The sequence below is a fragment of the Orcinus orca genome, chromosome 16 (assembly GCF_937001465.1).
Source record: "Orcinus orca chromosome 16, mOrcOrc1.1, whole genome shotgun sequence".
In the NCBI taxonomy this organism is placed as follows: domain Eukaryota; kingdom Metazoa; phylum Chordata; class Mammalia; order Artiodactyla; family Delphinidae; genus Orcinus; species Orcinus orca.
In genome coordinates, this window is record NC_064574.1 from 32,095,185 (window position 1) to 32,122,368 (window position 27,184).

The 27,184-nt window shown below is 42.9% G+C and overlaps 1 protein-coding gene across 6 annotated transcripts in view; it reads right to left on the reverse strand.

Moving 5' to 3' along the window:
- Window positions 1-7,963: 7,963 nt before the first annotated feature.
- Window positions 7,964-27,184, reverse strand: part of RASSF2 (Ras association domain family member 2) — a 47,644-nt gene continuing 28,423 nt past the window's right edge. For all 6 annotated transcript variants that reach the window (XM_033440275.2, XM_049699493.1, XM_033440277.2 and 3 more), the window contains 6 exons: window positions 17,862-18,022; window positions 16,510-16,611; window positions 14,984-15,035; window positions 14,376-14,497; window positions 13,072-13,169; window positions 7,964-11,912 (listed from right to left, as the gene is read on the reverse strand). In XM_033440275.2, the coding sequence (XP_033296166.1) occupies window positions 11,843-11,912; window positions 13,072-13,169; window positions 14,376-14,497; window positions 14,984-15,035; window positions 16,510-16,611; window positions 17,862-18,022 (605 nt within the window). In that variant the 3' untranslated portion in view covers window positions 7,964-11,842. The remainder of the gene's footprint in view (window positions 11,913-13,071; window positions 13,170-14,375; window positions 14,498-14,983; window positions 15,036-16,509; window positions 16,612-17,861; window positions 18,023-27,184) is intronic.

A 27,184-nucleotide genomic window follows, 5' to 3' on the forward strand; every position in this document is an offset into this window, starting at 1 on the left:
TTTGGGTTGTCAGCTGTGTTCTCTGAGGAGAATGAAGGAAATCACCTCAAAGTTGCCCCCGAAAACCTAAATAACCTGGACTACTTAGAGAAAGAAAACCTAAGCTGAATATCTGAGATGGGGCCATCTGTTGTAATCTGAGAATGGAGGCAACCTCACCAAGGTGAAACAAGTTGGAGCTAACTGCTTGGGCCGGAGCAAGAAAATAGAAGGGCAATTTCAGCATTTCATTCAGGCTTGCAAAGAGAAGGGCTCCTCCCCTGGGACACACTGTCTTTCCAGAGATGAAAACACCCTCTTTCTCATCTCTCTGTGTCTGGGGTCTTAATTGATTCTAGTGTTAAATGAATGACAGAGGAAAAGAACCAAAGCTTCCTCAGTTCACTAATTGCTTTGGGAATTACCCATAATTTTTTGGTGGCCTTGAGATGGCCTAGAAGAAGGGAATGAGCTTTGAGACGTGTGGGTGCTGGGAGCTGGGGGTCTGGGGTCAGCCTTGCCTTGGTCTTGTTTCTCTTATCTTTGTTTTTCATGGCTGGGCAGTGTTCCAGGCTTCAAAGTTATGCATTTTCTTGTCTGCTAAACAGGGTCATACAACCGACTGTGGGCATCATTTTTTTCTAACTTCACTTTTTCCAAAGCAGTCCAGGCTTTCCATAGTGTAGTAGGTTGAAAATTCCCCCCAAAATATAAGGTCCTGATCCCTGGAACCTATAAATGTTATCTTATATGGAAAAAAGATCTTTGCAAATGTGATTAAGTTAAGGATTTTGAAAGGGGGAAATTATGGTGAAATATTTATGTGGGCCCTAGATAAATTCCTGGAATGGAGGAGAAATGGATGCCCTTTCTATTTAGGGCATCCAGGAAATTGAAAGATGAAGAAATGCAGAAACAAGTTTACAAAAGTGTGGAATAGCTTAAATATTTACATCTAACAAATTGTCACTTTTTTCTTTTTTTTACTTTGAGAATAGGAAGCATGTATTTCTTTTTTTATTGGAGTACAATTGCTTTACAACGTTGTGTTAGTTTCTACTGTACAGTGAACTGAATCAGCTATATGCATACATATATCCCTACAACAACTTCATGTAGCAGACATTGTTCGTATCGCCTGCTATTTCTGTGTACATACACCTGACCACTAACAGCCAGCACCTGTGTCCCTTGGCCACCAGAGTCTGTTCTGCCTGTGTACACTGCAAGCCAGATATGCTGGGGAATTAATGGATCCCCCTCTCCCAAGAGCAGCCCCCTACCAATGCCTGATGAAAGTTGGTGTATAAATACCCCAGCTCTCTCACCCTTCAGTGGGAGAACTCTGAGGTGTGCTCTACCCTGGCTCCCAGAGGTCTGCTGTGGGATTGAGCTGTAGTTGCCCATAGTGGTAACTTAACTGATAACGCACCCTATATTGGCTTCCTTCCCTTCCCCACTCCACTTCCAGTCTTTCTTGGAATCACCTCCCAAATAAACTTCTAGTCCTCAAATCCAGGACTTAGAGTCGCCTTCTGGAGGAACCCAAACTAAGACACTATTGTATATCATCTAGTGATAGTGTTAAAAGCGTATATTTAAGGCCCTGCATTAATTTGAGCATGAGCCAAATGGTCCTGCTGGTCCTGGTGGAAGCTCCAGATAGGAGGTAGAGCATTAACTCTGGGTGTGACAGGTCAAAGCAGACCCAAGCCACTGGTTTGAAGATGCTAGAATGTGTAACCAGTATGGAAAGAGTCACTGGTGTGAAAAGGACCACATGGGCCTCTGGTCAGTCATGTAGCCAGATGCCTACAAGCATCTCTCTACAGATGCCTCTTGTAGAGAAGAGGCACTCCCCTGCTCAGGCCTCAGGAGAGAATGATGTTCTGCTTCCTCCCCACCTTCCAGGGCCCTGGGGCACCCAGGTGCCTAGCTGAGCGGGATGGGTTGTATCCTATTGGATAAGGGCTTGCACTTCAGCCACCACAGCTGGAATGGTGGAGATGCAGGTGCAATGATAGTAGCAATGGGATGAAACATAACTTTATTCCAGGGAGGAGGTGAGTCATTGGGACTGGGGTAATCAGAGTCTGGAGAGGCCATCCATAAAGTGTCTGCTCCATTGCCTGTTAGGGTTTAGGATTGCTGACTCATTAATGTCAAGTTTATTAGAGTTGTTAGCATTAATGTCACTGAGACTGGGAAAGTCAGGCTCAATAGATCTAGGCTCCATTGAAACTGTTTCAGGTTAATTTGGGTTTGGGATAATTTTGGGTCAATTAGAATTGTTTAGGGAATCTGGAATTTAAGTGTATTTAGGATTTCTTGGGTTTTTTATGGCCTTTTGGACTGAAAGGGTTTAGAGTCATTTAAAGCAAATTTGGATTTTAAAGGTGCTATAGGGAGGTGTAAGGTTTAAAATCTTTTACAGTCTATTGTGATCCTTAGGGTCATGTAGAGCTGTTTGAGTTAGTTTAGGGTCACATGGGATAATTTGGGGCTTAGGATTTTAAGCATCATTTAAGAAACCTGAGGATGTTTAGTGCTGCTTAGGATTTAGGGTCTAGTTTTGTTTAGGATCTTTGAGGACATTTTAGAATGTAGGGTTGTTTTAGTTTTCTTAGGATCCTTTGGGGCCATCCAGGTTTATGTGACTTCTCTCCTTGTTGTTCAGAGTGTGATTTGTGAACCAGCAACAATGGCATCCCCTGAGAGTTTGATAGTAAGACAGGGTCTCAAGCCCCACCTCAGATCTACAGAATCAACATCTTAACAAGATTCCCTCAAGAAGGCCTCTCTTCTAGCACAGTGCAGGGTCATGTGGGACCATTGCCAGTCATTAGAGCTTTAGGGTTTTTAGACACATTAGCCATTGGGTCATTGAAATTATTGGATTCTTTAAAGTCCTTAGAATTAGGGTCATTTTCATCATTCAGGGTATTTTATGTATTTAGAGTTAGGATCATTTAGGAGGCAAAATATTGAAGGTCTTCTAGATATTTCCAGTGTTTAGCTTCTACTTGGATTGCTTAGAGTTTTGAAGGATGTTTTATATCATTTGGCATCATTTAAAGTCATTGACATTCACTTAGGGCTTAAGTCATTTTGAGTAATTTACTTCTCTTCAGGATCTTCAAGATTATTTGAAGTCTTAGGCCATTTCAGGTATTTAGGATCACCAAGGGTTTAGGATCATTTGCAGTAATTTATGGTCCATTTGCAGTGATTTGTGGCCCATCGGATAGTTTGGGATGTTCCAAAGTCATTTTAGGGAGTTCCCTAGTGGCCTAGTGCTTAGAATTCCAGGCTTTCACTGCCATGGCCATGAGGCACAGCCAGAAGCAAAGAAAAGAAAAGTCATTTTAAGAGGGATTATAGTGATTGTGATAAAGAATTTGGGTCAAGACCTTGAGGTTGTTAACCTTGGTGGTCTTCGCATTTTGAGGTCTTTGTGTTTGGGGTACATCTGGATATTCATTTGTTCATTGCACAAATATTATCAAGGTGCCTACCAAGAGTCATGTCCTACTTTGGGTGTTGAGGTTACCCTCATAGAGTTTGGGTTCTAGTGGAGAAAATAAATAAATCAACGATGCCACCTGAAGTTCAAAACCACTGGCATGGAATTTACAAGGATCTTCAGGATCCTCGAGTTTTTCTAGGGTGGGGAGATTCTAAGGGCATTTTAGGATCACTTAGGATCATTTGAGTTATTTTAGTATTATTTATTGTTGGAAGAGTGTGCATATGTTTTTAGGGTGCTGGTAGATACCTGATTAAATTTATCAATTTATTTGATAATTATCTGAGTCACTCCAGGAAGAATCTTCAATGCCACTATCCCCAGACATTATCTTCCCTAAAGCCCTTGGGAAAAGTACTTTGAGGGAATGTAGGTCAAACCTCCTGGCTCAGACCTCCAGGTGCATGAGACAGGATCGGGAAATAGGGAGTGTCCTGTGTGCTAGAGTGGGGTGAAGCATACATTTATCCAGAATCTACCATAAAAGGCTTTGATTAGCCAAGCAGGCCTTGCTTCTGGTACCCAATTCTTAATAAAGAGAACTTCAGAATGTGAGAAACTGAAAGCAGAGCAATCTGATGGTATATTCTGGTGAACCTCAGGTTTCCAGAATTCATGATAGGCATTTTTTTTCTCCTTTTGAAAGCTTTTGCTTGTCCAGTTCCTGAAAGGAGCATTGAGAGTACAATTAGAAAGTGAGTTTGGTGTCCAGTGTGACTGAGACTAAACACAGGGAGCTCCTGAGTTTCTCACAAGGAGACTCCATCCTTCAGCACAGTCAAGACATCAGAGTGGCTGGTTTTCTCAAAGACCTTAGAACTATGGATGTGATCTTTCCATTCTGGTGTCTGTATGTGTGTGTGTGTGGTGCGTGTACATCGCACACACACACACACATATGGTTTTGGCATATAGAGACTGCATTTCAGTTGCACGATGGGCCTCGTGTTACAACGGGATTTTGAAGTCTTGTGCTTAGAGAAAACTGACACTGGCAGGGAGATGAGAGCCTAGCTGGCTTTAATCCTCTGGCCATTGTTTTCATTGTTTTGTGTTTTTACCTTTACATGTGCTTTTGGACACACTAAACAGGAAATTTTAATCCAAAAGCCAATGTAGGGAATTCCCTGGCAGTCCAGTGGTTAGGACTCTGAGCTTCCACTACAGGGGGCACGGGTTGCATCCTTGGTGGGGGAACAGAGATCCCCCAAGCCATGTGCCGGCAAAAAAAAAAAAAAAAAAAAAAAAAATCCAATGTAATAGAAGCATAAAGAAAACATAATCTCACCACTCCAAGGTAACTTTTTCAATAGGCTTTTATATATAGGCCTGCAATCATACTGAACATGCAATTTTATTCACTTTATGTAATGTTTTCCAATGTTTCTAAATAAATGTATAATTATACTTTTAATGGCTGCATAATACCCATGTTTATGGTTTTTATTTTGCCTGCAGCATTATCACAGAAGGAAAGAAGAAAGAAAGAAAAAGTCCTACTCGGCTTTGGCTTTTTTTTGATTGAGGTATACCTACTTGGCTTTTTATTGGGATTAATTAGATCAATTTGAAGAGAGTTGCTATCTTTCCAATTCATAAATGAAGTATACCTTTCCATTTTTAAATTTTATTTTATGATCTTTTATTGCTGATACATAGAAATAAAATTAATTTGTATATAGTCACATTGTTTTAGCAACTTTGTAAAATCAATTTATTGTTTCTAATAACTTCTCTCTAGATTATTATGATCACTTTAAATTCAACTTTTATTTGTTGGTTTCTTTTAATGGGTCATGGATGTTGTAGTTTGCTCTTTTTGCTTAGTTAACTTAAGGGTTTTGGCCAAACTACTTATATTAATTTTTGTGACGACTCATGTTATTGCCAAAATTTGGTGAAGGAACTTTTTAAGTTAAACAATACATTACATTTCTGTAAGTATGTCCCTTGCCTTTAAAAATCTTTCTTTGGGGTCATTTTGGATTCCAGGCTTTTTATGGCCCCAGACATTCAATATTGGCTATGTGTGGGAGTTCTCATCAGCATTTTGTTCCTGAAATTACACTCCAGACATCTCTGAGACATAATTATTCCCATTAGTAAGACAGCCCACGCTGTCCTGTTCCTTCTGATCCAAGCTTTGGCACAAGCTACCCTCCGGGAGCCCAGATTTCTCTCAGTGGAGGATATTTTAAGAGACCCAAATATAGGTGCTGCTGATCCCTTAGATGGTTCTGCAGACACGGGTAGTGTGACATTCAAAGTCACAAGTTAGTGCTAATGTATCCAGTTTTAAAACTCCAAAAGAAAAATGGATTTTGCTCTAATGCAAGAACATTTAAATCAGCATTATCAAAACAGTGATATATAAAATATCCATATTATATTCTGCCTTCCACCGAAACATCGGTTTAGATTTCAGTTCTAGCCTAAAGCTTAAACTTAACATTTAAATTCCAAATTACAGCTTTTCTTAAAAATCTCACATATTAAAATTGTGATAAGCTGCCTTTTGGCCAATGCATAGAGTGACCATATATATCATCCACAATGGGACATTTTGAGAGCAAAAGGGGGTGCTATTAATAGTTACACTAGAGCAACAGACATAAATTGGAATTGTCCTGAGCAAACCAGGACTTACAACCCCTACCAATGAGCCCATAGTTTTAAAACTTCTAAACTTATGTACTTAAAAAGTATATATTTATAAGGTATTATTTCTATAAAGTTAATTTACATAGTTATTGTTATATAATTACATACTTAAATAAAAGTAATCATTTTTATTTTGTTTGGTTGGGTTTTTTTCTCCCCTGCATTCCCCCCACCTCCTGTTTTTCTTGGTTTTAAAATGAAAAGAGCAATGTCAATTTTATCCAAGTTCAATTTTCAGTAGGTTTGCTTGCATCTAAAGCATTCCAGCAAAACCTACTCAAATGTATTCAGAACTTTAAAGTCTGGTGCTCACAGCAAACTCCATTCAGTAAGAGCTTCATTACCTAAAATGGATACCAATAAATTATTTCATAAAATCTGTTTTCATAAGGCAAGACAAAAACTGCCGACTCCTTTGGCAGCGGCTATTAGTATTTGTTGGGTGACTTCAGGCACTCTTAAATTCTATAAAGTTTACTGCCTGATTTGGGGTCTTGGTGGGGCCCCAAACAGACCATTTATCTTTTGTTTTTGTTGCCTACATCCACATACTGTACAGTACAAAAACCTCACTGCCTTGGAAGTGTTACCTTGGAAGTGTCTCCTCATCTATTTCACTTAGTTTAGTTAATTCAGCACCTAAAAAGCTACTGCTTGGAGTGAAAACTCTAAATGTAAGAAATCAAAACAACAATTAAAGGGGAACCACCATTATCCAAACTTTTCTCTCTTTTTAAGTACCTATAAGCATTGTTCGGCAGCATTGATAAAAATCTTGTCTTGGTTGCTACCTTTTTCTAGAGGCCAAATTATGTTGGTCACTCTTTATGCTCCATGGCCAGATTTCCTAGAAAGACAACTGTCAATCACATATTTAAATGTTATGAACCAGCCACACAACGTCTCTCTGTGTTAGAGTTCTCCAGAGAAACAGAACCAATAGGATGGAGAGAGATGATAGATAGATAGATAGATAGATGATAGGGATCTACTTTAAGGAACTGGTTCATGCAATTGTGAGAGCTGGGAAGTCCAAAATCTGAAGGGTAGGCTGGCAATCTGGAGGCCCAGAGAAGAGCCAATGTTGCAGCTGAAGTCCAAAGGCAGACTGGAGGCAGAATTCCCTCTCCCTCAGGTGAGTCAGTGTTTTTCTGTTACAGCCTTCAATTGATTGGATGAGGCCCACCCACATTATGGAGGGTAATTTGCTTTACTCAAAGTCTATTGACTTAAATGTTACTCTCATCTAAAAACACCATCACAGCAACACCCAGACTAGTGTTTGACCAAATATCTGGGTACCATGACCTAGCCAAGTTGCACATAAAATTAACCATCACACTTGTCTCACACCATAGCGTGGAACTTGGGCCCTAGTCTAAAGGTCTTAGGCTTGGCAACCCCTGGGGGGTTGTGCCTCCAACAGAGGCAAGCCCAGTTCCCCAAACCCTGACAGTGGCTTGGTCATTTTACAGATGAGGAAACCAAGTCCTAGAAAAAGGTTCAGTGAATTGGCCCCAACAAGCCAAGGGTAGAGTTAGGACAAAAATCCAGCCTCACTGAATAGCTGTCCCCAGCTGTTTCTACAATTCTTGGCTCCACCAGGGCCTGAACTCAAGATTCAAAGGGAATTTTCTCATTTCACTTCCTTTTTGGAACATTAGAACCAAGTCAGAGTGCCAGTCAAACCACAAACTCTGAAAAGAAAATCAAAGCGTCTCCTGGATGCACCTTCACTTTCCCATCCCCAACCCTCCTGTAATGCAGCGGACACGCACACACCTGTCCGCCAGGGACTTCTCTTTGAAAGTGCTTTATTCAACAAGATCTAAGTCAGGTGCTTTAAAACATATCAAAATGTTACAGAAATTCACAGCTCCCTACTGAGGACTTGCCAAGTTACATTAAGATACCTAAACACATCAGTTTATAACTTCAGAACCAAACATTGAATGAGGTCATGTACCATTGCTCGAAAAGCAAGTTATGATTAAGAAGAAAGATACTTCACAAAGCTAAATCAAGTGAGGAAACCCTTAAGAAACACTAGCAGTAACACACCAGGAACCATCAGCCTGGGAAATAGGTCTGCAATCGCCGGGGAGACTCCACAGGAAAACTGAGGCTCTCCTTTCACAGCTTGCCCATGTCTGGTGCCTGGCTATAACACAGGGGGCGCTGTGACCTCCCATGACAGGGTAAACACTGTCAATTCCCTCTGAAAGAAGGGGTGCCACATTTGTCTTTATTTTTACCTCTCTAGGAGATCATTCTTCATCTCATCTGCCTCCAACAAGACTTTGTGTAAAACAATTTTCAGAGGCTTGACTCGAGAATCTGTACTGCTGCAACAGGTGTTCAAGGAGATCTCTGCCTCCTACCTTGGCCCTCACATCATGGTTTTGTCACTATGAGGCACTGGAATTCCTTTGTTCATATAGGAATTTCTCTTGGAGATGTATCTATGGCACCATGTTCTCTGTGCTACAGAGCTTTGAAATAGTTTTATTTTTTAAAGAGAGCTTCTCTTTCCTTAAGAGAGCTTCCTGCTTTTCTCTGGTCCATTTCTCCTTCCAACCTCCTAACACTGAAATAACAGCCCAACTCCAAAGAAAAGAATTCTTGCCAAGACATGTTTGCATCTGAGAACAGAGTTTGTTTCTTGAGTGTTTTTGTTTGTTTGTTTTGGTCTTTATATCCTAAAGTCTTATCTACAGAGATAAAATGTCTTTATCTGGAGGTCCCTAGGAGAGAGTATTGTTTTCTTTCTGGTAGAGAGGAGGGAAGGGTGAAAATATTTCTCCTTGAAGTCTCAGACCAAAACCTCAACCTCAGGGCTCAGCATTTGTCACAGGGGTAGGTGGCTAATCCGAGATTCTTCCACCTCAACCTCAACTCACAAAGTCCACAAGTCTGGAGACCAGTGTACACATTCCTCACCAGTTTGCACAGGCAAACCTATTGTTTGTGCTTTTCAATCCCTCCCCAAGGTAACCACTCCCCCCCACCACAAAATTTAACTCCTCACCTTCCCACTAATGTGATGACTAAGAATGTGACCTTGTGCTTAATTCCATCATCACCAGGGGGACTGGATCCCCTTCCCAACGATAAACTCAGGTTTTTCCTTCATTTGATCACCTTGTAACATAAGCCCCTGGAAAAAGACTCAGATGTGGCTATGCCGCTTTTCACAAGTGAGGAAAAACCCTGTAAATTGGCCTTTTTGTTCTTCGCACGATTTCAGGTTCATTGCACACAATTACATAAACCCACACAAATCAGTCCAGGAGTTCAAAGCTGCAAGGTCATGTGATACCAGTGAGAAAATCCAGCTCCACATCACAGCAGAGGGTCTCTATTTCAGTTGCTGCTATTTCAAAGAACCTTTCCAAAATTCCTGACTGGGTCATTAGTACGTGAGAAATGATTTCTAAACAGGGTGAGCCAAAATGGAAAAGTGCGGCCTGCATTAAGTGGAATGTATCATGTAAGATGCGATTTCCCCTCAATTCCATCCCAACCCCCCATCTTTAAAAAGCCAAGTCTACCTCAGTATCACTTTCTGAGAAAGTGATCTGGCAAATCTGACATTTTGCAACACTCCCATATTTACCACTATCATATTGCTAGTGCAAATTAAAGAGAACTTTGATAAACCAAAAATGGCTGTCCAATAAAAGTTAGCCATTAGTAATTTGCTTTGTGGAAAATTTTTTCCCTAGCCACTCAAGGAAGATTACTGGGGCCAACAAAGGCTTTGAACATTCAAAATAAAAATAACCGGAAGAAAATTTTCCAAGTCATTTCTCAAATGCAAAACTCAGGAAGTATGTTTGCATTCACAAAACTGCCCTTTCCCATCTGTAACAAAGGAAGCCTCTCCCCGGGCCCCCATTTTTTTCTGTGCATTTTGCAGAAGCCCACTGAGGTGTATGATTGAGGCTAAGGCCCTCCAGATTTCCAGTCCATCCCCCACAGGGCTGGTGGCGCTCCCCACAGAGGAGGTAAGCTTGCTAAGAGACCCTCAGCAAAATGCCAGGTAGCAGCATGCCATCCTTTTGAAAGTTAACAGTGAGACTACATGGAAGCCACAGGGGCAGGTAGGGGGCAAGGGTGCCTGGGCAGGAACAGCTCTGCTGCAAAGGTCCACTGTCCTTGCAGGCACGGATCAGTGGCTCTTCTTTCCTCAACTGCCCAGCTCTCCAAACCTTCTTTGGAGAAGAGGTGGAGAACAGATGGGGAGCTTCCCTACCACAACAAGGCTCAGTGTTAGGAGCTTCTGGCCTTGCTTGGTTGACCTCCACAGCCAGGCACCTGCTCCAAGCATCTATCTGTCGCTCTTCAAACAGTATCCGTTGTACTGGAGCTGAGCTACCTGGCGATCTTACCAATGGGGGCCCAGAAGGACAGACTCTTCCTGCCCTTCCCCCTCCATTGGAATCTCTCTAAAGATCACCCAGGTGGCTGCTCAGAGAAGCTGAGAGAGAAGCTCCATCCTATCTACACACTCTCATGGGGCAGCCCAAGAAGTATCCCTTAACCCCACACTTGGTCAGTAGCAGGACAAGTCTTCATTCTTAGAGTCCATCTCCACACACGACGTGAGGGCAACTTGCAAAAATCCAGTGGTTGTAAAGTATTAAGCCTTGACTTTGCAAACGCAGGGCCTCAGCTCCAAGTGCAAGAAGACCACTGGATATGAAAATGGGCTGGGTTTACAGGCACCTGTCATTCTGTGAGGAGCCTCCACATTTCTCTAAGGAGGGAAACTTCCCAGCCATACAAGACCAGGCGCCATGTACAAACCAGTGAGGCCTGTTTCATAAGATACTTCTTTCAACTCAGGGAGGCCCCAAAGAGTTGGGGTCATCAGCTTGGCATGCTGAGACAAACATCAGGCTCCCCTATCTCCTAGAGGTAGCCAGGGAGGTGGGGGCGGAGGCAGAATCCATTCTTTACTGGCATCCACACAGACCATCACAAATGTCCTTGTTATTTAAAACAATTGAAGTTTCCAGTGTAAAAACCTGTGGGCTTATTGCATCTACCCCACTGATGGTTTATCTTTTTCTTTCCATCAGAACTGCCCCAAGGGCATGGTTTGTTAATTAATTTGTTAACTGCCAAGGATCTCACACTTGCAGATCCTTCCTAGGGATACAGGGAGAGTATCTATTAACATAAAAATACCCCAAATGGTGAGTTTGCTGGGCCCACTTCCCCTTCTAAACACAAGCAGACATGTATGGCTGCTCCCTGGCACTTGAGGGGAGAAATCTTTTCTTCAACCTAAAACCCCTCAGATCGGTGACTCCTCTGATTTTCCTGCCCACAAGCAGAATATCTGCCAGCCTCATAGCACCTGTGCTGGCTGCTTGGAATTGAATTGCATGTGAATATATCATGTGGGCATGTGGATGTGTACCATGTGCACACACACGTGCACACACACATTTTGGGTTCTTCTTATAATAAAAATGGAAAGTCCTCGTGAGTAAAGGAAAGGAGCAGGGAAAAAAAGGTCAGGGAGTTAGTTGTCTGCTGGCTTCTCCATGGTGGTTTGGGAGCTGGAAAGGTTTGCATTTAAACGTTTCCATGGAAGGCGCCCAGCTTCCTGTGAGTCTTCTCAGGTCAACAATGCCCTCCACGGCGTCTGGATCCCCTCCCTATGGCTCAGATTGTTGCTGGGGTCTCGGCTATCTCCTCCAGCCTCTGCCGAATCATTAGCCGGAGCACGGTGTACCTGGGGACAGAACAGCTTCGGTGGAGAGCAGAAAGCAACACACTCCTTCTCATGACCCTCCCCCATCACTTGGGTCACAGTGTGGGCCAAGTGTCCCAACCCTTTGCTTCTCTCACTGGCCCACTCTTGAACCACTTCGTTACTTGTGTTCATTTCCACAACAGGATGAAAGGGACTGAAGAGGCTCACTCCAAGCTCATTATTTTACTATGATTAAAAAGTCTGGAGAAGAAGAATGAGAAGGTGAAATAACAAGAACAGTAATAGGGATTCCCTTTGTTGAGTGCTTACTATGCTCAAGGCACTATGCATAGAGTATCATATAATCCTCACCTAGACTGGACCATATGAAATTGCCATTACTTTTACCACTTTGGGGGAGCCTACAAAAATGACAACTTCATAAGGTTCAATCTAATATCAGTATCTGCATTTTGCCAAAGACACTATAGCAACTACCAGGCATGGAGGTCCATGGCTTAGTGGTGAGTATGGTTTTTTCATCCCTTCCCTGAATTATGGTAATTCAGATACTGGAGTGGGCACTGTTAATGCAGGGCTAACGTGGCTTTGCACTGCACAGCAAAACTATTTTTAAAGTTTGGCACATAGTAAGTGTTCAATAAATGTTAACTGCTATCATATTATTATCATCAACACAGAAAATGTAGCATTGACTTTAGCGGCAAAAAAATCAATTTTTCTGCCATATCTATGAAACGCAGCTCTACTTTATGACTAAACATGACCAAAAAATAACAAAATCCTCCCCAGAATGAAGTTTTAGTACTGGACTTTTCAACCCAAATGCAATTTCCAGAAGAGAAATGTTAAAAAGGGAGAAAGGATGTGAGGAAGGGATTTTAGGGTTACTCTGCTTAAATTTCCACTGCCGAGACAACCTTCCTGAAATCCTTGGAACAATTTTATGTCCCACATCAAAATGAGAAGTTGAACGAGAAGCAGAACGACCAACACACCGATGTTTCAAGTCCCCACCTGAGATCTGAGATCTGGCATTGTCAATGGGAAGCCCCCTGAACACAGTCCCAGGCCCAGATGGCAGCTCCTCACAGCCCCTGCAAGGTTCCTGAACGGAGACTCTTCTCACTGAGGCCTCAGGAGAAACCCAACCAGCCACCCCAGGGGCTATGCTTACTTGCGCATCAGCTTCTTTACTTCCCGATCTTCTTCCTCTTGGAGCTTCTGAATGAAGCTTTTAAGGACAGGCATCTCAAACTTTATATACTGAGCCACCTGGGGAGGAAAAAGTAAGTCTGGGGTGCAAGACCCCTCCCAGCACTATTCTAATTTTTTTTGGCATCTCTCTCATATAAGGCACAAAGCCTTGGGAAATCTATTTCTGCACTAATCCGGGATTTCCTTAAAGGCAGGAGCCAAGCCTCATTCTTCTCAAGGCTGGTATAGAGTCTATGATGATCACTTCATTTACATGATAACTTCATCTCATAACTTCTCATTTTTCATCTCATGTATCCAATCCATGAGAGGTGATGTCAAACATAGAAAAGCACTTTCTCTTGTCAGGCATGCAGAGAAGACTGGAACACATAATATTCAATAAACCTCTCTGCTCTCCCCTAAGAGAAATTAAGGAACCACGGCTCAGAATGATGATTTGTGCCTCAAGGCTCAAACAGGCATCCAAATGTGAACTGCCTCCTGAGAGGCTATAAGCCTGGGGGTGGCTCCCAGGTGAGCTGAAGTTAAGCAGCCACTCTTCCTCCCTCACCAGAACCCTCACCCTGTTCTACCAACTCTTCTCTGTGGGAGAAGTGTGTTTCTTCACGCTGTTAATGGTGGGCTCAGCTATGTGACTTGCTCTGGCCAATGGAATGGGTGTGTGGATGTGATATACATAAAATCCAGGTGGGGGCTTCAAAGGAGCTTACATGGTTTCTTGCATTCCAGCCATCTGCCATGAGAAGCATACCTAGGTAGCCACTGCCCCTTACCCTCGGTCTCTGAATAAGACATGCAATGTCTATCTGAACTGAACCCACAATCTAAAGCAGAACCGCTGCTACCAGCCTACAGAATCTGGAGCAAGAAAGTAAATGTTTACTGTTGTAAGTGACTAAGACTTGGGGAAGTTTGTTGCTATAGCAAAAGCTATAAAATCACTGCTAACTCCTTGAAGTTGCTTGGAAAAGGTTTGCAGAAACTTTTCAGCCCTCTTAAGTACCCCAGAAAGCCTCAAGAAATTTATTCCTTCTATGGAAATCATTTTGTTCCTGAGCTTTCTTCCAGTTAACCCCCACAGGGCACACCCTCAACCTAGCTTCTGCATTCATTATTGTTTCAAGAAAACCTGGTGTTGAGAAATAGCAACAAAACAGGGCCTGGTCATTGGTCAAAAAGCCAAGCTATACCCCAGTTGTAGTTTACCCAACCAAATCCCCCACCCTCCGGGGACAGACATCTGACTGAAAAGGGACTCACATCATAGGTGACTTCCTCCACCTGGTCCTTCTCCATAAGGAACACTTTGGAGACTTGCTCACATGGGCCCTGGAGGATCCGGGCAATCAGGGGGTAATCAGTGTTCTTCAGCTTCTGTTTCTCTGGAACCACACACAGCCAGGAGCAGCCCTGAGTTGCCTGAGGCCTTTCTCACCTTAAGTGGTTGTCAACTCAAGGGCCCAAATGGACCAGGCACCTCAGGAGATGTAGCCATACAAGTCAGGAGACTGATTTGTGAATGAACAATTCAACAGTTCAAAGCAACTGTTACCGCTCCCGTACCCCTCAACAATACTTCCATGCCTCAAGCCCTTTGGAAGATGCTGCATTGGAGAATCTGGTTTTCTCTGTGCTTTGAGAAAATCCAGTTCTTTTTTTAATAGGCAGTTATGTTTTAGGGTTAGTTTACTGACCATATATGGCATTCCCCAGTGGACTCATCCAGCAAGCTCACCAGCCTTGGAGGCAAACAACATTTGGAAGTTTCCAAAACCCAAGCAACAAGCAAATGAGGCAGAGTTTTTTTTTTTAACTTGCTATTTTGAGTTAATTAAAAGTTTTAAGTATACTGTGTTCTTTATACTTACCACCACTGGTATGGACCACATACAAAGCAAACTCTTCCGCTGAGTTCTCAATCTGAATCAGGAAGGAGCAAAAGATACTTGCTGAAAGCATATATTTACATATCCTAACTGTGGCCATTTCTTCTTCTTGAACACTGCAAAGCTAAATAAATGATAGGCTCTTTTGAGGGGAGGGCTATTTATCTACAGCATTTAAAGGTGGTGAGGAAATGGGGTGGTAACATTATCAATAATGATAGGTAATAAGAGCTAACATTCATTGCACCATGCCAGGCACAGTTCTAACAAACTCTACATGTTTTAACTCATCTAACATGACAACCCAGTGAGAAATAAAATATTGCTTGCCATATCAGTAAACAAAGGATGTCACAGTCATCAGCAATTGCAGCCACCTCCGATGGTGAGCTGGTGAGCCCTGAGACGACTCAGGAAAGAAACAAAGAATACCTGCCATCTTGCAGCCATCAGACTGCAGCCACTCCCAACGGTGAGCCCTGAGGAAACTCAGGGTGAGAAAACAGGATACTGGCCCCCAATAGCTAAGGTGTGTATCAAAGGAATGATTTCAGTAAGCCCAGACTCTTGCATCTTTCCATATGTAGGAAAACGCTAAATTCCTTAACTTGAGATATCTGATTTTCTTTAATTAACAATAATCTTTTGACATTCAGACTACCTGCCCTTTGTTGCAAAACTCCTATGTATCCTAGCTTCCCCTTCACCTCCTTGGAGCAGTCCTCCCAGGGTTACTTGAGATGCTGCCTTCTGGGTTTGAAGTCCTAAGAATATTCGCTGAATAAAACATAACTCTCAACTTTTAGGTTGTGCAATTTTTTTTCAGTTGACACCAGTAATGGGGTCCTGTTAACCTTATTTTACAGATGGTGAGGCAGAAGCACAGGGAGCTTAAGTCACTTGTCCAACTCCTCCAACCAGCAGGTGATAGATAGAGATTCAAACCCAGAGCCTATGCTTTAAACCACTAGGACACACTGGCTTCTGTTAGAAATAAGAATACCTGGTTTCCAAAAGACTTAGAAGGGTATTGTGGAAAACATACAGAGCAACAGGACTTCAAAAATACTCATGCACTATAATTTTCACATCTATTGAAGGCTCATCAAAGTAGGTTCCCCAAATGCACAGAAGTCGATATGTGCACGGAGCCCTGAGCCAGTCATCAGGTCCAGGGTCCTTCTCTGGAGGCCCATAAAGCACCTGAGGGCTGGTGCTTCTCAGGCTTCGGTGGCACCAGAATCCCAGTAAGCCTTGTGGAACAGGTTCCCTGGTCTCATCTCCGAGTTTCCACTTCAGTGGGTCTGATCTGGGGGAGAGGGAGGCCTGAGAACCTACTTTTCTAACAAGCTCCCAGGTGATGCTGATGTCGTGGGGTCTAAAGAACCTAAATCCTCTCTGCCCTGTGCCCCCCTTACCACACACTCTCCATAGCCCCCACCTCTACACTTCTGGGGCCCCAAGGCACACATGCCACTGTCTGAGGCCAGGCAGCAGAGGGAACTTGCCTTAAATTTGTTGAGCAGCAACTTCAGGACCTGTGGAGTGGTCATGGTGCTGTTGATGCGGACATTGGTGATGGAGCCATAGGCCGGCGTGAACACTGACGTCTGTCAATAGAGGGGTCCAGCTCAGAGTGGGTGTACAGACAAGGATGGGGCACTAAAACCCAGGTGTCCTGGCCCTGTTACCTGGGGTAAAGGGACAGGGACAATGGCACTCAACCTGTGCTCCCTGAGAGTCCTCTGTCCCTTACAACATAGAAGCATTGGGCTTTGATGTCAGTAAAGAGCCCTGGGCTTTGCCTAGCTCAGGAGCTCGCACCCACCCCACTGCAGAAGGCTTGAGGGATCTGAGCTTGCCAAACGGCAGCGCTGAGGAGGGAAAGAGGACCAGATAAGGGAGGCACTCCCTCCAAATAAAACATGCACAAAGCCCCTTCTACTACGACTTCAACATGAGGAGGTCTGTGACCACTCTTCCATGATGCACTTGTTTCTGGGGCCAGATTCAAACCAAGCAGCAGGAAGGAAGAAGAGTCAGCTAGCTTGGGGTGGGGTGGGTGATCTGAGTTCTGCAGCTCTGTTTCAGGGCAGCCCTTAACTCACAGAGAAGTCAGGCCACATAGCAGCTGGAGGCACATGGTGCAGAAAGAGAGTAACACATGGATGGGGGGTTTCTGATGAGGGCTGTTTGTGGGGTCATCTCGCATCTCACCCACTGAGACAGGAAGAAAGGGGGCAGGGCACAACCATTAAAAGAATGACACAGCCATTAAGAACAGGATACCACAAAAACTGGTTAGAACCTACTAGGCCCAAGATGGCAGAAGATTTGACTTCCAGTAGACCTTCACCTCATTATACACTAATTGTAATACATTAGCATCTAAATGACACACCCACTGGTGCCATGACAGTTCCGAGGTCGACCATAGAAGGCCAAAAAGTGGGTGGTGGCCCAATTCATGCAAATCCCCACCCCTTCTCCAAGACAGAATACTCCTCCCACTTACTAGCCTATGAAATTACCCAGCCCATAAAAACTAATCACCCCCACAGCCCAGGGCTGCTCTCATATTCCCGAACGACCCATTGCCTTGGGGCCACCGGACTCACCTGAGACCTAGGACATGACCATCCTCTTGCACCCCATTTTTTCCTACAACACCATCATTTAGGAGGGCTCCTGATCAGGAGGCCCTTATCTCTCTCAGAGCCAGCAGAGCCTGCAGCCCACTCACGACCCAAAGACTGAGTGGCTTCCCAGGAGTCTGCAGCCCTGAGGTGGCAGCTGCCCAGGAAGGGGTTTTGCCCCCACTGGAGCTGGCGCTTGCCCCCTGCCACCCTATCGCCTCTACCTTGTGGTTGTAGAAATGGCCGTTGATGGAGAAGCGGTGGCGTCTGATTCGCCGCTGGTCGCTGGGTGTCCTCACATTGCCACGACGACGTACCCCAACATCACTGCGTGTGCGCATCAGTTGTGGGGTGTCTTCCTGCAGGGACTTCAGGGCCCTGGAGTCTGAGAAGGAAGGGGAAGATGAGCTCTGTCTGCTTGGACCTGGAATGTGGCAGTGTGCACAGAGTACCCTCTTCCGGACCTATGCTACAGCACCTACAGCTTCCTCAAAAATATATTTTATAAAAACAGTATTTCCTGCTGGGGGAAAAACATGATGCATAATTTACCAAGAAGCAGTACAGTGACAAAGTTCAGAGCACAGACTCCTAGGTTCAAACCCCAGCTCCACCACTGTCATTGTAGGGGAGCAAAACTTGCTACCCCCGAATGTCTCTGGCATGCTGAAAACAATCAAGCCCCAAAAGACTGATAAATGAAATATAGCCTGCTATATCAGTAAACAAAGGATATCACGGTCATCAGAGATTGCAGCCACAGGCGATGGTGAGCTGGTTAGCTCTAAGGGGACTCAGGATGGAAAAGAACACCTGCCATCTAGCAGCCATTACACTGCAGCCACTCCCCACGGTGACCCCTGAGGAAACTCAGGAGGTGAAAACACAGGATACTGGCCCCAAATAGCTGAGGTTCCTATCAAAGTAATGATTTCAATGAGCCCAGACTCTTGCATCTTCCCATACACAGAAAAGAGCTAAATTCCTTAACTTGGGATATCTGGTTTTCTTTAATTAACAATAATCTTTTGACATTCAAACTACCTGCCCTTTGTTGCAAAACTCCTATGTATCCTAGCTCCCCCTTTGCCTCCTCAGAGCAGTTCTCTCAGGGTTACTTGAGATCCTACCTTCCAGGCTTGAAGTCCTAAGAATATTCGCTGAATAAAACATAAATCTAAACTTTTGGGTTGTGAACAATTTTTCAGTCAAAAAACTCAGGAAGAAACTCTGCCTTTTCCCCTAACTGCCTAAAGAATTTAGATAGCGGGCTTATTACTGGACTAGAGTTATCACCAGAGACATCTGCAAAGAATATGGGCTAAATGTGGTGAGGGAAACTCTTAGAGATCAGAGTCCACCCTGTGTCACACTGTCTTTGCAGGCCCAGCAAACATTTGTTTACCAAACGTTTGTTTTCCATCTCCATGTGAATTGCCTTCCTCCCCTGAAGTCCAAATCACTACCCCCAACATCCTCTTTTGTCTTTAGCTGAAGATGGCAGTTAAGGTCAGGGCATCATCAATCGGGAAGATGGCGGAAGAGTAAGACGCGGAGATCACCTTCCTCCCCACAGATACACCAGAAATACATCTACACGTGGAAAAACTCCTACAGAACATCTACTGAACGCTGGCAGAAGACCTCAGATCTCTCAAAAGGCAAGAAATTCCCCACGTACCTGGGTAGGGCAAAAGAAAAAAGAATAAACAGAGACAAAAGAATAGGAACGGGTCCTGCACCAGCGGGAGGGAGCTGTGAAGGAGGAAAAGTTTTCACACGCTAGGAAGCCCCTTCGCGGCGGAGACTGCGGGTGGCGGAGGGGGAAAGCTTCGGAGCCACGGAGGAGAGCACAGCAACAGGGGTGCGGAGGGCAAAGTGGAGAGATTCCCGTACAGAGGATCGGTGCCGACCGGCACTCACCAGCCCAAGAGGCTTGTCTGCTCACCCCGCGGGGCGGGCGGGGCTGGGAGCTGAGGCTCGGACTTCGGTCAGAGCGCAGGGAGAGGACTGGAGTTGGAGGTGTGAACACAGCCTGCAGGGGGTTAGTGCACCATGGATAGCCGGGAGGGAGTCTGGGGGAAAGTCTGGACCTGCCGAAGAGGCAAGAGACTTTTTCTTACCTCTTTGTTTTCCTGGTGCGCGAGGAGAGGGGATTAAGAGCGCTGTTTAAAGGAGCTCCAGAGACGAGCGCGAGCCGCGGCTAACAGCGCGGACCCCAGAAACGGGCATGAGACGCTAAGGCTGCTGCTGCCGCCAACAAGAAGCCTGTGTGCGAGCACAGGTCACTCTCCACACCTCCCTTCCGGGAAGCCTGTGCAGCCCGCCACTGCCTGGGTCCCAGGATCCAGGGACAACTTCCCCGGGAGAACGCACTGCGCACCTCAGGCTGGTGCAACGTCCCGCCAGCCTCTGCCGCCGCAGGCTCGCCCCACATCCGCACCCCTCCCTCCCCCGGCCTGAGTGAGACAGAGCCCCCGAAGCAGCTGCTCCTTTAACCCCATCCTGTCTGAGCGAAGAACAGACGCCCTCAGGGACCTACACGCAGAGGCGGGGCCAAATCCAAAGCTGAGCCCCAGGAGCTGTGCGAACAAAGAAGAGAAAGGGAAATCTCTCCCAGCAACCTCAGAAGCATCAGATTAAAGCTCCACAGTCAACTTGATGTACCCTGCATCTGTGGAATACCTGAATAGACAACGAATCATCCCAAATTGAGGAGGTGGACATTGAGAGCAAGATTTATTATTTTTTCTCCTTTTCCTCTTTTTGTGAGTGTGTATGTGTATGCTTCTGTGTGAGATTTTGTCTGTATAGCTTTGCTGTCACCATTTGTCCTAGGGTTCTTCTATCCGTCCTTTTTTTTTTTTTCTTTAAAAACATTTTTTTCTTAATAATTATTTATTTTAATAACTTTATTTTGTTTTATCTTACTTTATTTTATTTTATCCTCTTTCTTGCTTTTCTTCCTTTCTTCTTTCCTTCCTTCCTTCCTTCCTTCTTTCTTTCTACTTTTTCTCCCTTTTATTCTGAGCCGTGTGGATGAAAGGCTCTTGGTGCTGCAGCCAGGAGTCAGTGCTGTGCCTCTGAGGTGGGAGAGCCAACTTCAGGACACTGGTCCACAAGAGACCTCCCAGCTCCACATAATATCAAATGGCGAAAATCTCCCAGAGATCTCCATCTCAACACCAGCACCCAGCTTCACTCAACGACCAGCAAGCTACAGTGCTGGACACCCTATGACAAACAACTAGCAAGACAGAAACACAACCCCACCCATTAGCACAAAGGTTGCCTAAAATCATAATAAGTCCACAGACACCCCAAAATACACCACCAGACGTGGACCTACCCACCAGAAAGACAAGATCCAGCCTCATCCACCAGAACACAGGCACTAGTCCCCTCCACCAGGAAGCCTACACAACCCACTGAACCAACCTTACCCACTGGGGACAGACACCAAAAACAACGGGAACTACGAACCTGCAGCCTGCAAAAAGGAGACCCCAAACACAGTAAGATAAGCAAAATGAGAAGACAGAAAAACACACAGCAGATGAAGGAGCAAGATAAAAACCCACCAGACCTAACAAATGAAGAGGAAATAGGCAGTCTACCTGAAAAAGAATTCAGAGTAATGATAGTAAAGATGATCCAAAATCTTGGAAATAGAATAGAGAAAATGCAAGAAACATTTAACAAGGACCCAGAAGAACTAAAGATGAAACAAGCAACGATGAACAACACAATAAATGAAATTAAAAATACTCTAGATGGGATCAATAGCAGAATAAACCGAGGCAGAAGAACGGATAAGTAACCTGGAAGATAAAATAGTGGAAATAACTACTGCAGAGCAGACTAAAGAAAAAAGAATGAAAAGAACTGAGGACAGTCTCAGAGACCTCTGGAACAACATTAAATGCACCAACATTCAAGTTATAGGGGTTCCAGAAGAAGAAGAGAAAAAGAAAGGAACTGAGAAAATATTTGAAGAGATTATAGTTGAAAACTTCCCTAATATGGGAAAGGAAATAGTTAATCAAGTCCAGGAAGCATAGAGAGTCCCATACAGGGTAAATACAAGGAGAAACATGCCAAGACACATATTAATCAAACTGTCAAAAATTAAATACAGGGCTTCCCTGGTGGGGCAGTGGTTGAGGGTCCGCCTGCCGATGCAGGGGACACGGGTTCGTGCCCTGGTCCGGGAGGATCCCAAATGCCACAGAGCGGCCAGGCCTGTGGGCCACGGCTGCTGGGCCTGTGCGTCCGGAGCCTGTGCTCCCCGGTGGGAGAGGCTGCAGCAGTGAGAGGCCCGTGTAGCACAAAAAAAAAAAAAAAAAAAAAAAAATTAAATACAAAGAAAACATATTAAAAGCAGCAAGGGAAAAACAACAAATAACACACAAGGGAATCCCCATAAGGTTAACAGCTGATCTTTCAGCAGCAAGTCTGCAAGCCAGAAGGGACTGGCAGGACATATTTAAAGTGATGAAGGAGAAAAAGCTACAACCAAGATTACTCTACCCAGCAAGGATCTCATTCAGATTTGATGGAGAAATTAAAACCTTTACAGACAAGCAAAAGCTGAGAGAGTTCAGCACCACCAAACCAGCTTTACAACAAGTGCTACAGGAACTTCTCTAGGCAAGAAACACAAGAGAAGGAAAAGACCTACAATAACCCAAAACAATTTAGAAAATGGGAATAGGAACATACATATCGATAATTACCTTAAATATAAATGGATTAAATGCTCCCACCAAAAGACACAGATTGGCTGAATGGATACATGAACAAGACCCATATATATGCTGTCTACAAGAGACCCAATTCAGACCTAGAGACACATACAGACTGAAAGTGAGGGGATGGAAAAAGATATTCCATGGAAATGGAAACCAAAAGAAAGCTGGGGTAGCAATTCTCATATCAGACAAAATAGACTTTAAAATAAAGATTATTAGAAGAGACAAAGAAGGACACTACATAATGATCAAGGGATCGATCCAAGAAGGAAAAATAACGATTGTAAATATGCACCCAACAAAGGAGCACCTCAATACATAAGGCAAATACTAACAGCCATAAAAGGGGAAATCGACAGTAACACATTCATAGTAGGGGACTTTAACACCCCACTTTCACCAATGGACAGATCATCCAAAATGAAAACAAATAAGGAAACACAAGCTTTAAATGATACATTAAATAGACGGATTTAATTGATATTTATAGGACATTCCATCCAAAAACAACAGAATACACTATTTTCTCAAGTGCTCATGGAATATTCTCCAGGATAGATCATATCTTGGGTCATAAATCAAGCCTTGGTAAATTTAAGAAAATTGAAATTGTATCAAGTATCTTTTCCGACCACAACGCTATAAGACTAGATATCAATTACAGGAAAAGATCTGTAAAAAATACAAACTATGGAGGCTAAACAATACACTACTTAATAACGAAGTGATCACTGAAGAAATCAAAGAGAAAATAAAAAAATACCTAGAAACAAACGACAATGGACACACAACGACCCAAAACCTATGGGATGCAGCAAAAGCAGTTTAAGAGGGAAGTTTATAGCAATACAATCCTACCTTAAGAAACAGGAAACATCTCGAATGAACAACCTAACCTTGCACCTAAAGCAATTAGAGAAAGAAGAACAAAAAAACGCCAAAGTTAGCAGAAGGAAAGAAATCATAAAGATCAGATCAGAAATAAATGGAAAAGAAATGAAGGAAACGATAGCAAAGATCAATAAAACTAAAAGCTGGTTCTTTGAGAAGATAAACAAAATTGATAAACCATTAGCCAGACTCATCAAAAAAAAAAAGGGAGAAGACTCATATCAATAGAATTAGAAATGAAAAAGAAGTAACAAATGACACTGCAGAAATACAAAAGATCATGAGAGATTACTACAAGCAACTCTGCCAATAAAATGGACAACCTGGAAGAAATGGACAAATTCTTAGAAATGCACAACCTGCCAAGACTGAATCAGGAAGAAATAGAAAATATGAACAGACCAATCACAAGCACTGAAATTGAAACTGTGATTAAAAATCTTCCAACAAACAAAAGCTCAGGACCAGATGGCTTCACAGGCAAATTCTATCAAACATTTAGAGAAGAGCTAACACCTATCCTTCTCAAACTCTTCCAAAATATAGCAGAGAGAGGAACACTCCCAAACTCATTCTACAAGGCCACCATCACACTGATACCAAAACCAGACAAATATGTCACAAAGAAAACTATAGGCCAATATCACTGATGAACATAGATGCAAAAATCCTCAAGAAAATACTAGCAAACAGAATCCAACAGCACATTAAAAGGATCATACACCATGATCAAGTGGGGTTTATTCCAGGAATGCAAGGATTCTTCAATATATGCAAATCAATCAATGTGATACACCATATTAACAAGTTGAAGGAGAAAAACCATATGATCATCTCAATAGATGCAGAGAAAGCTTTTGACAAAATTCAACACCCATTTATGATAAAAACCCTGCAGAAAGTAGGCATAGAGGGAACTTTCCTCAACATAATAAAGGCCATATAATACAAACCCACAGCCAATATCATCCTCAATGGTGAAAAACTGAAAGCATTTCCACTAAGATCAGGAATAAGACAAGGTTGCCCACTCTCACCACTCTTATTCAACATAGTTTTGGAAGTTTTAGCCACAGCAATCAGAGAAGAAAAAGAAATAAAAGAATCCAAATCGGAAAAGAGAAGTAAAGCTGTCACTGTTTTGCAGATGACATGATACTGTACATAGAGAATCCTAAAGATGCTACCAGAAAACTACTAGAGCTAATCAATGAATTTGGTAAAGTAGCAGGATACAAAATTAATGCACAGAAATCTCTGGCATTCCTATACACTAATGATGAAAAATCTGAAAGTGAAATCAAGAAAACACTCTCATTTACCATTGCAAGAAAAAGAATAAAATATCTGGAAATAAACCTACCTAAGGAGACAAAAGACCTGTATGCAGAAAATTATAAGACAATGATGAAAGAAATTAAAGATGATACAAATAGATGGAGAGATATACCATGTTCTTGGATTGGAAGAATCAACACTGTGAAAATGACTCTACTACTCAAAGCAAACTACAGATTCAATGCAATCCCTATCAAACTACCACTGGCATGTTTCACAGACCCAGAACAAAAAATTTCACAATTTTTATGGAAACACAAAAGACCCCGAATAGTCAAAGCAATCTTGAGAACGAAAAATGGAGCTGGAGGAATCAGGCTCCCTGACTTCAGATTATACTACAAAGCTACAGTAATCAAGACAGTATGGTACTGGCACAAAAATAGAAATATAGATCAATGGAACAGGATAGAAAGCCCAGAGATAAACCCACGCACATATGGTCACCTTGTCTTTGATAAAGGAGGGAGTAATATGCAGTCGAGAAAGGGCAGCCTCTTCAATAAGTGGTGCTGGGAAAACTGGACAGGTACATGTAAAAGTATGAGATTAGAACACTCCGTAACACCATACACAAAAATAAGCTCAAAATGGATTAAAGACCTAAATGTAAGGCTAGATACTATCAAACTCTTAGAGGAAAACATAGGCAGAACACTCTATGACATAAATCACAGCAAGATCCTTTTTGACCCACCTCCCAGAGAAATGGAAATAAAAACAAAAATAAACAAATGGGACCTAATGAAACTTCAAAGCTTTTGCACAGCCAAGGAAACCATAAACAAGACCAAAAGACAACCCTCAGAATGGGAGAAAATATTTGCAAATGAAACAACTGACAAAGGATTCATCTCCAAAATTTACAAGCAGCTCATGCAGCTCAGTAACAAAAAAACAAACAACCCAATCCAAAAATGGGCAGAAGACCTAAATAGACATTTCTCCAAAGAAGATATACAGACTGCCAATAAACACATGAAAGAATGCTCAACGTCATTAATCATTAGAGAAATGCAAATCAAAACTACAATGAGATATCATCTCACACCAGTCAGAATGGCAATCATCAAAAAATCTAGAAACAATAACTGCTGGAGAGGATGTGGAGAAAAGGAAACACTCTTGCACTGCTGGTGGGAATGTGAATTGGTACAGCCACTATGGAGAACAGTATGGAGTTTCCTTAAAAAACTACAAATAGAACTACCATGTGACCCAGCAATCTCACTACTGGGCATATACCCTGAGAAAACCATAATTCAAAAAGAGTCATGTACCAAAATGTTCATTGCAGCTCTATTTACAATAGCTAGGAGATGGAAACAACCTAAGTGTCCATCATCGGATGAATGGGTAAAGAAGATGTGGCACATATATACAATGGAATATTACTCAGCCATAAAAAGAAACGAAACTGAGTTATTTGTAGTGAGGTGGATGGACCTAGAGTCTGTCATACAGAGTGAAGTAAGTCAGAAAGAGAAAGACAAATACTGTATGCTAACACATATACATGGAATTTAAGAAAAAAAAATGTCATGAAGAACCTAGGGGTAAGACGGGAATAAAGACACAGACCTACTAGAGAATGGACTTGAGGATATGGGGAGGGGGAAGGGTAAGCTGTGACAAAGTGAGAGAGTGGCATAGACATATATACACTACCAAACGTAAAATAGATAGCTAGTGGGAAGCAGCCGCATAGCACAGGGAGATCAGCTCGGTGCTTTGTGACCACCTGCATGGGTGGGATAGGGAGGGTGGGAGGGAGGGAGACGCAAGAGGGAGGAGATATGGCAATATATGTATATGTATAACTGATTCACTTTGTTATAAAGCAGAAACTAACACACCATTGTAAAGCAATTATACTCCAATAAAGATGTAAAAAAATAAAAAAATAAAATAAATTTCAAACACAGACACAAAAATAGGTGAGGGCATCAACCATTTTGGTGAGTTACTCAGTTTTTCTGGGTCTCTCCCAAGTTTACATGTTATTAAACTTTTGTTTGATTTTCTCCTGTTAATCTGTCTCATGTCAATTTAATTCTTAGACCAGCCAGAAGAACCTAGAAGGTAGAGAAAACTGTCTTCCTTCCCAACACCATATATCACTAACTCTCTGTGCCTCAGTTTCCTCATCCATACAATGGGGATAACAATAGCACCCACCTCATGAGATTGTTGTGAGGGTTTAAATAAGTTAATTCATTTAAAGCGCTTAGAACAATGTCTGCACAGGATAAGCACAATATAAGGACTTGCAAGATAATGTCGAACTGACAATATCTAACAAAATTGCAAATGCACATAGCCTCAGATCCAGAAATTCGATTTCAAAGAATCCTACAGACACTGACAAATGTGTGAAATGAGACATGTATAAGGACACTCTACACTTTTGTTTGTCTAAAAGACTAAAGATGACTTAAATGTTTATCAATAGGGAGCAATTAAATTATCATTTTTTTCATACAATGTAATACAGCAGAGCTGTAAAGAATGCAGGAGTTCTCCATGGGTTTGTATGGAACAATCCTCAAGACAAACTAATAGAAAAG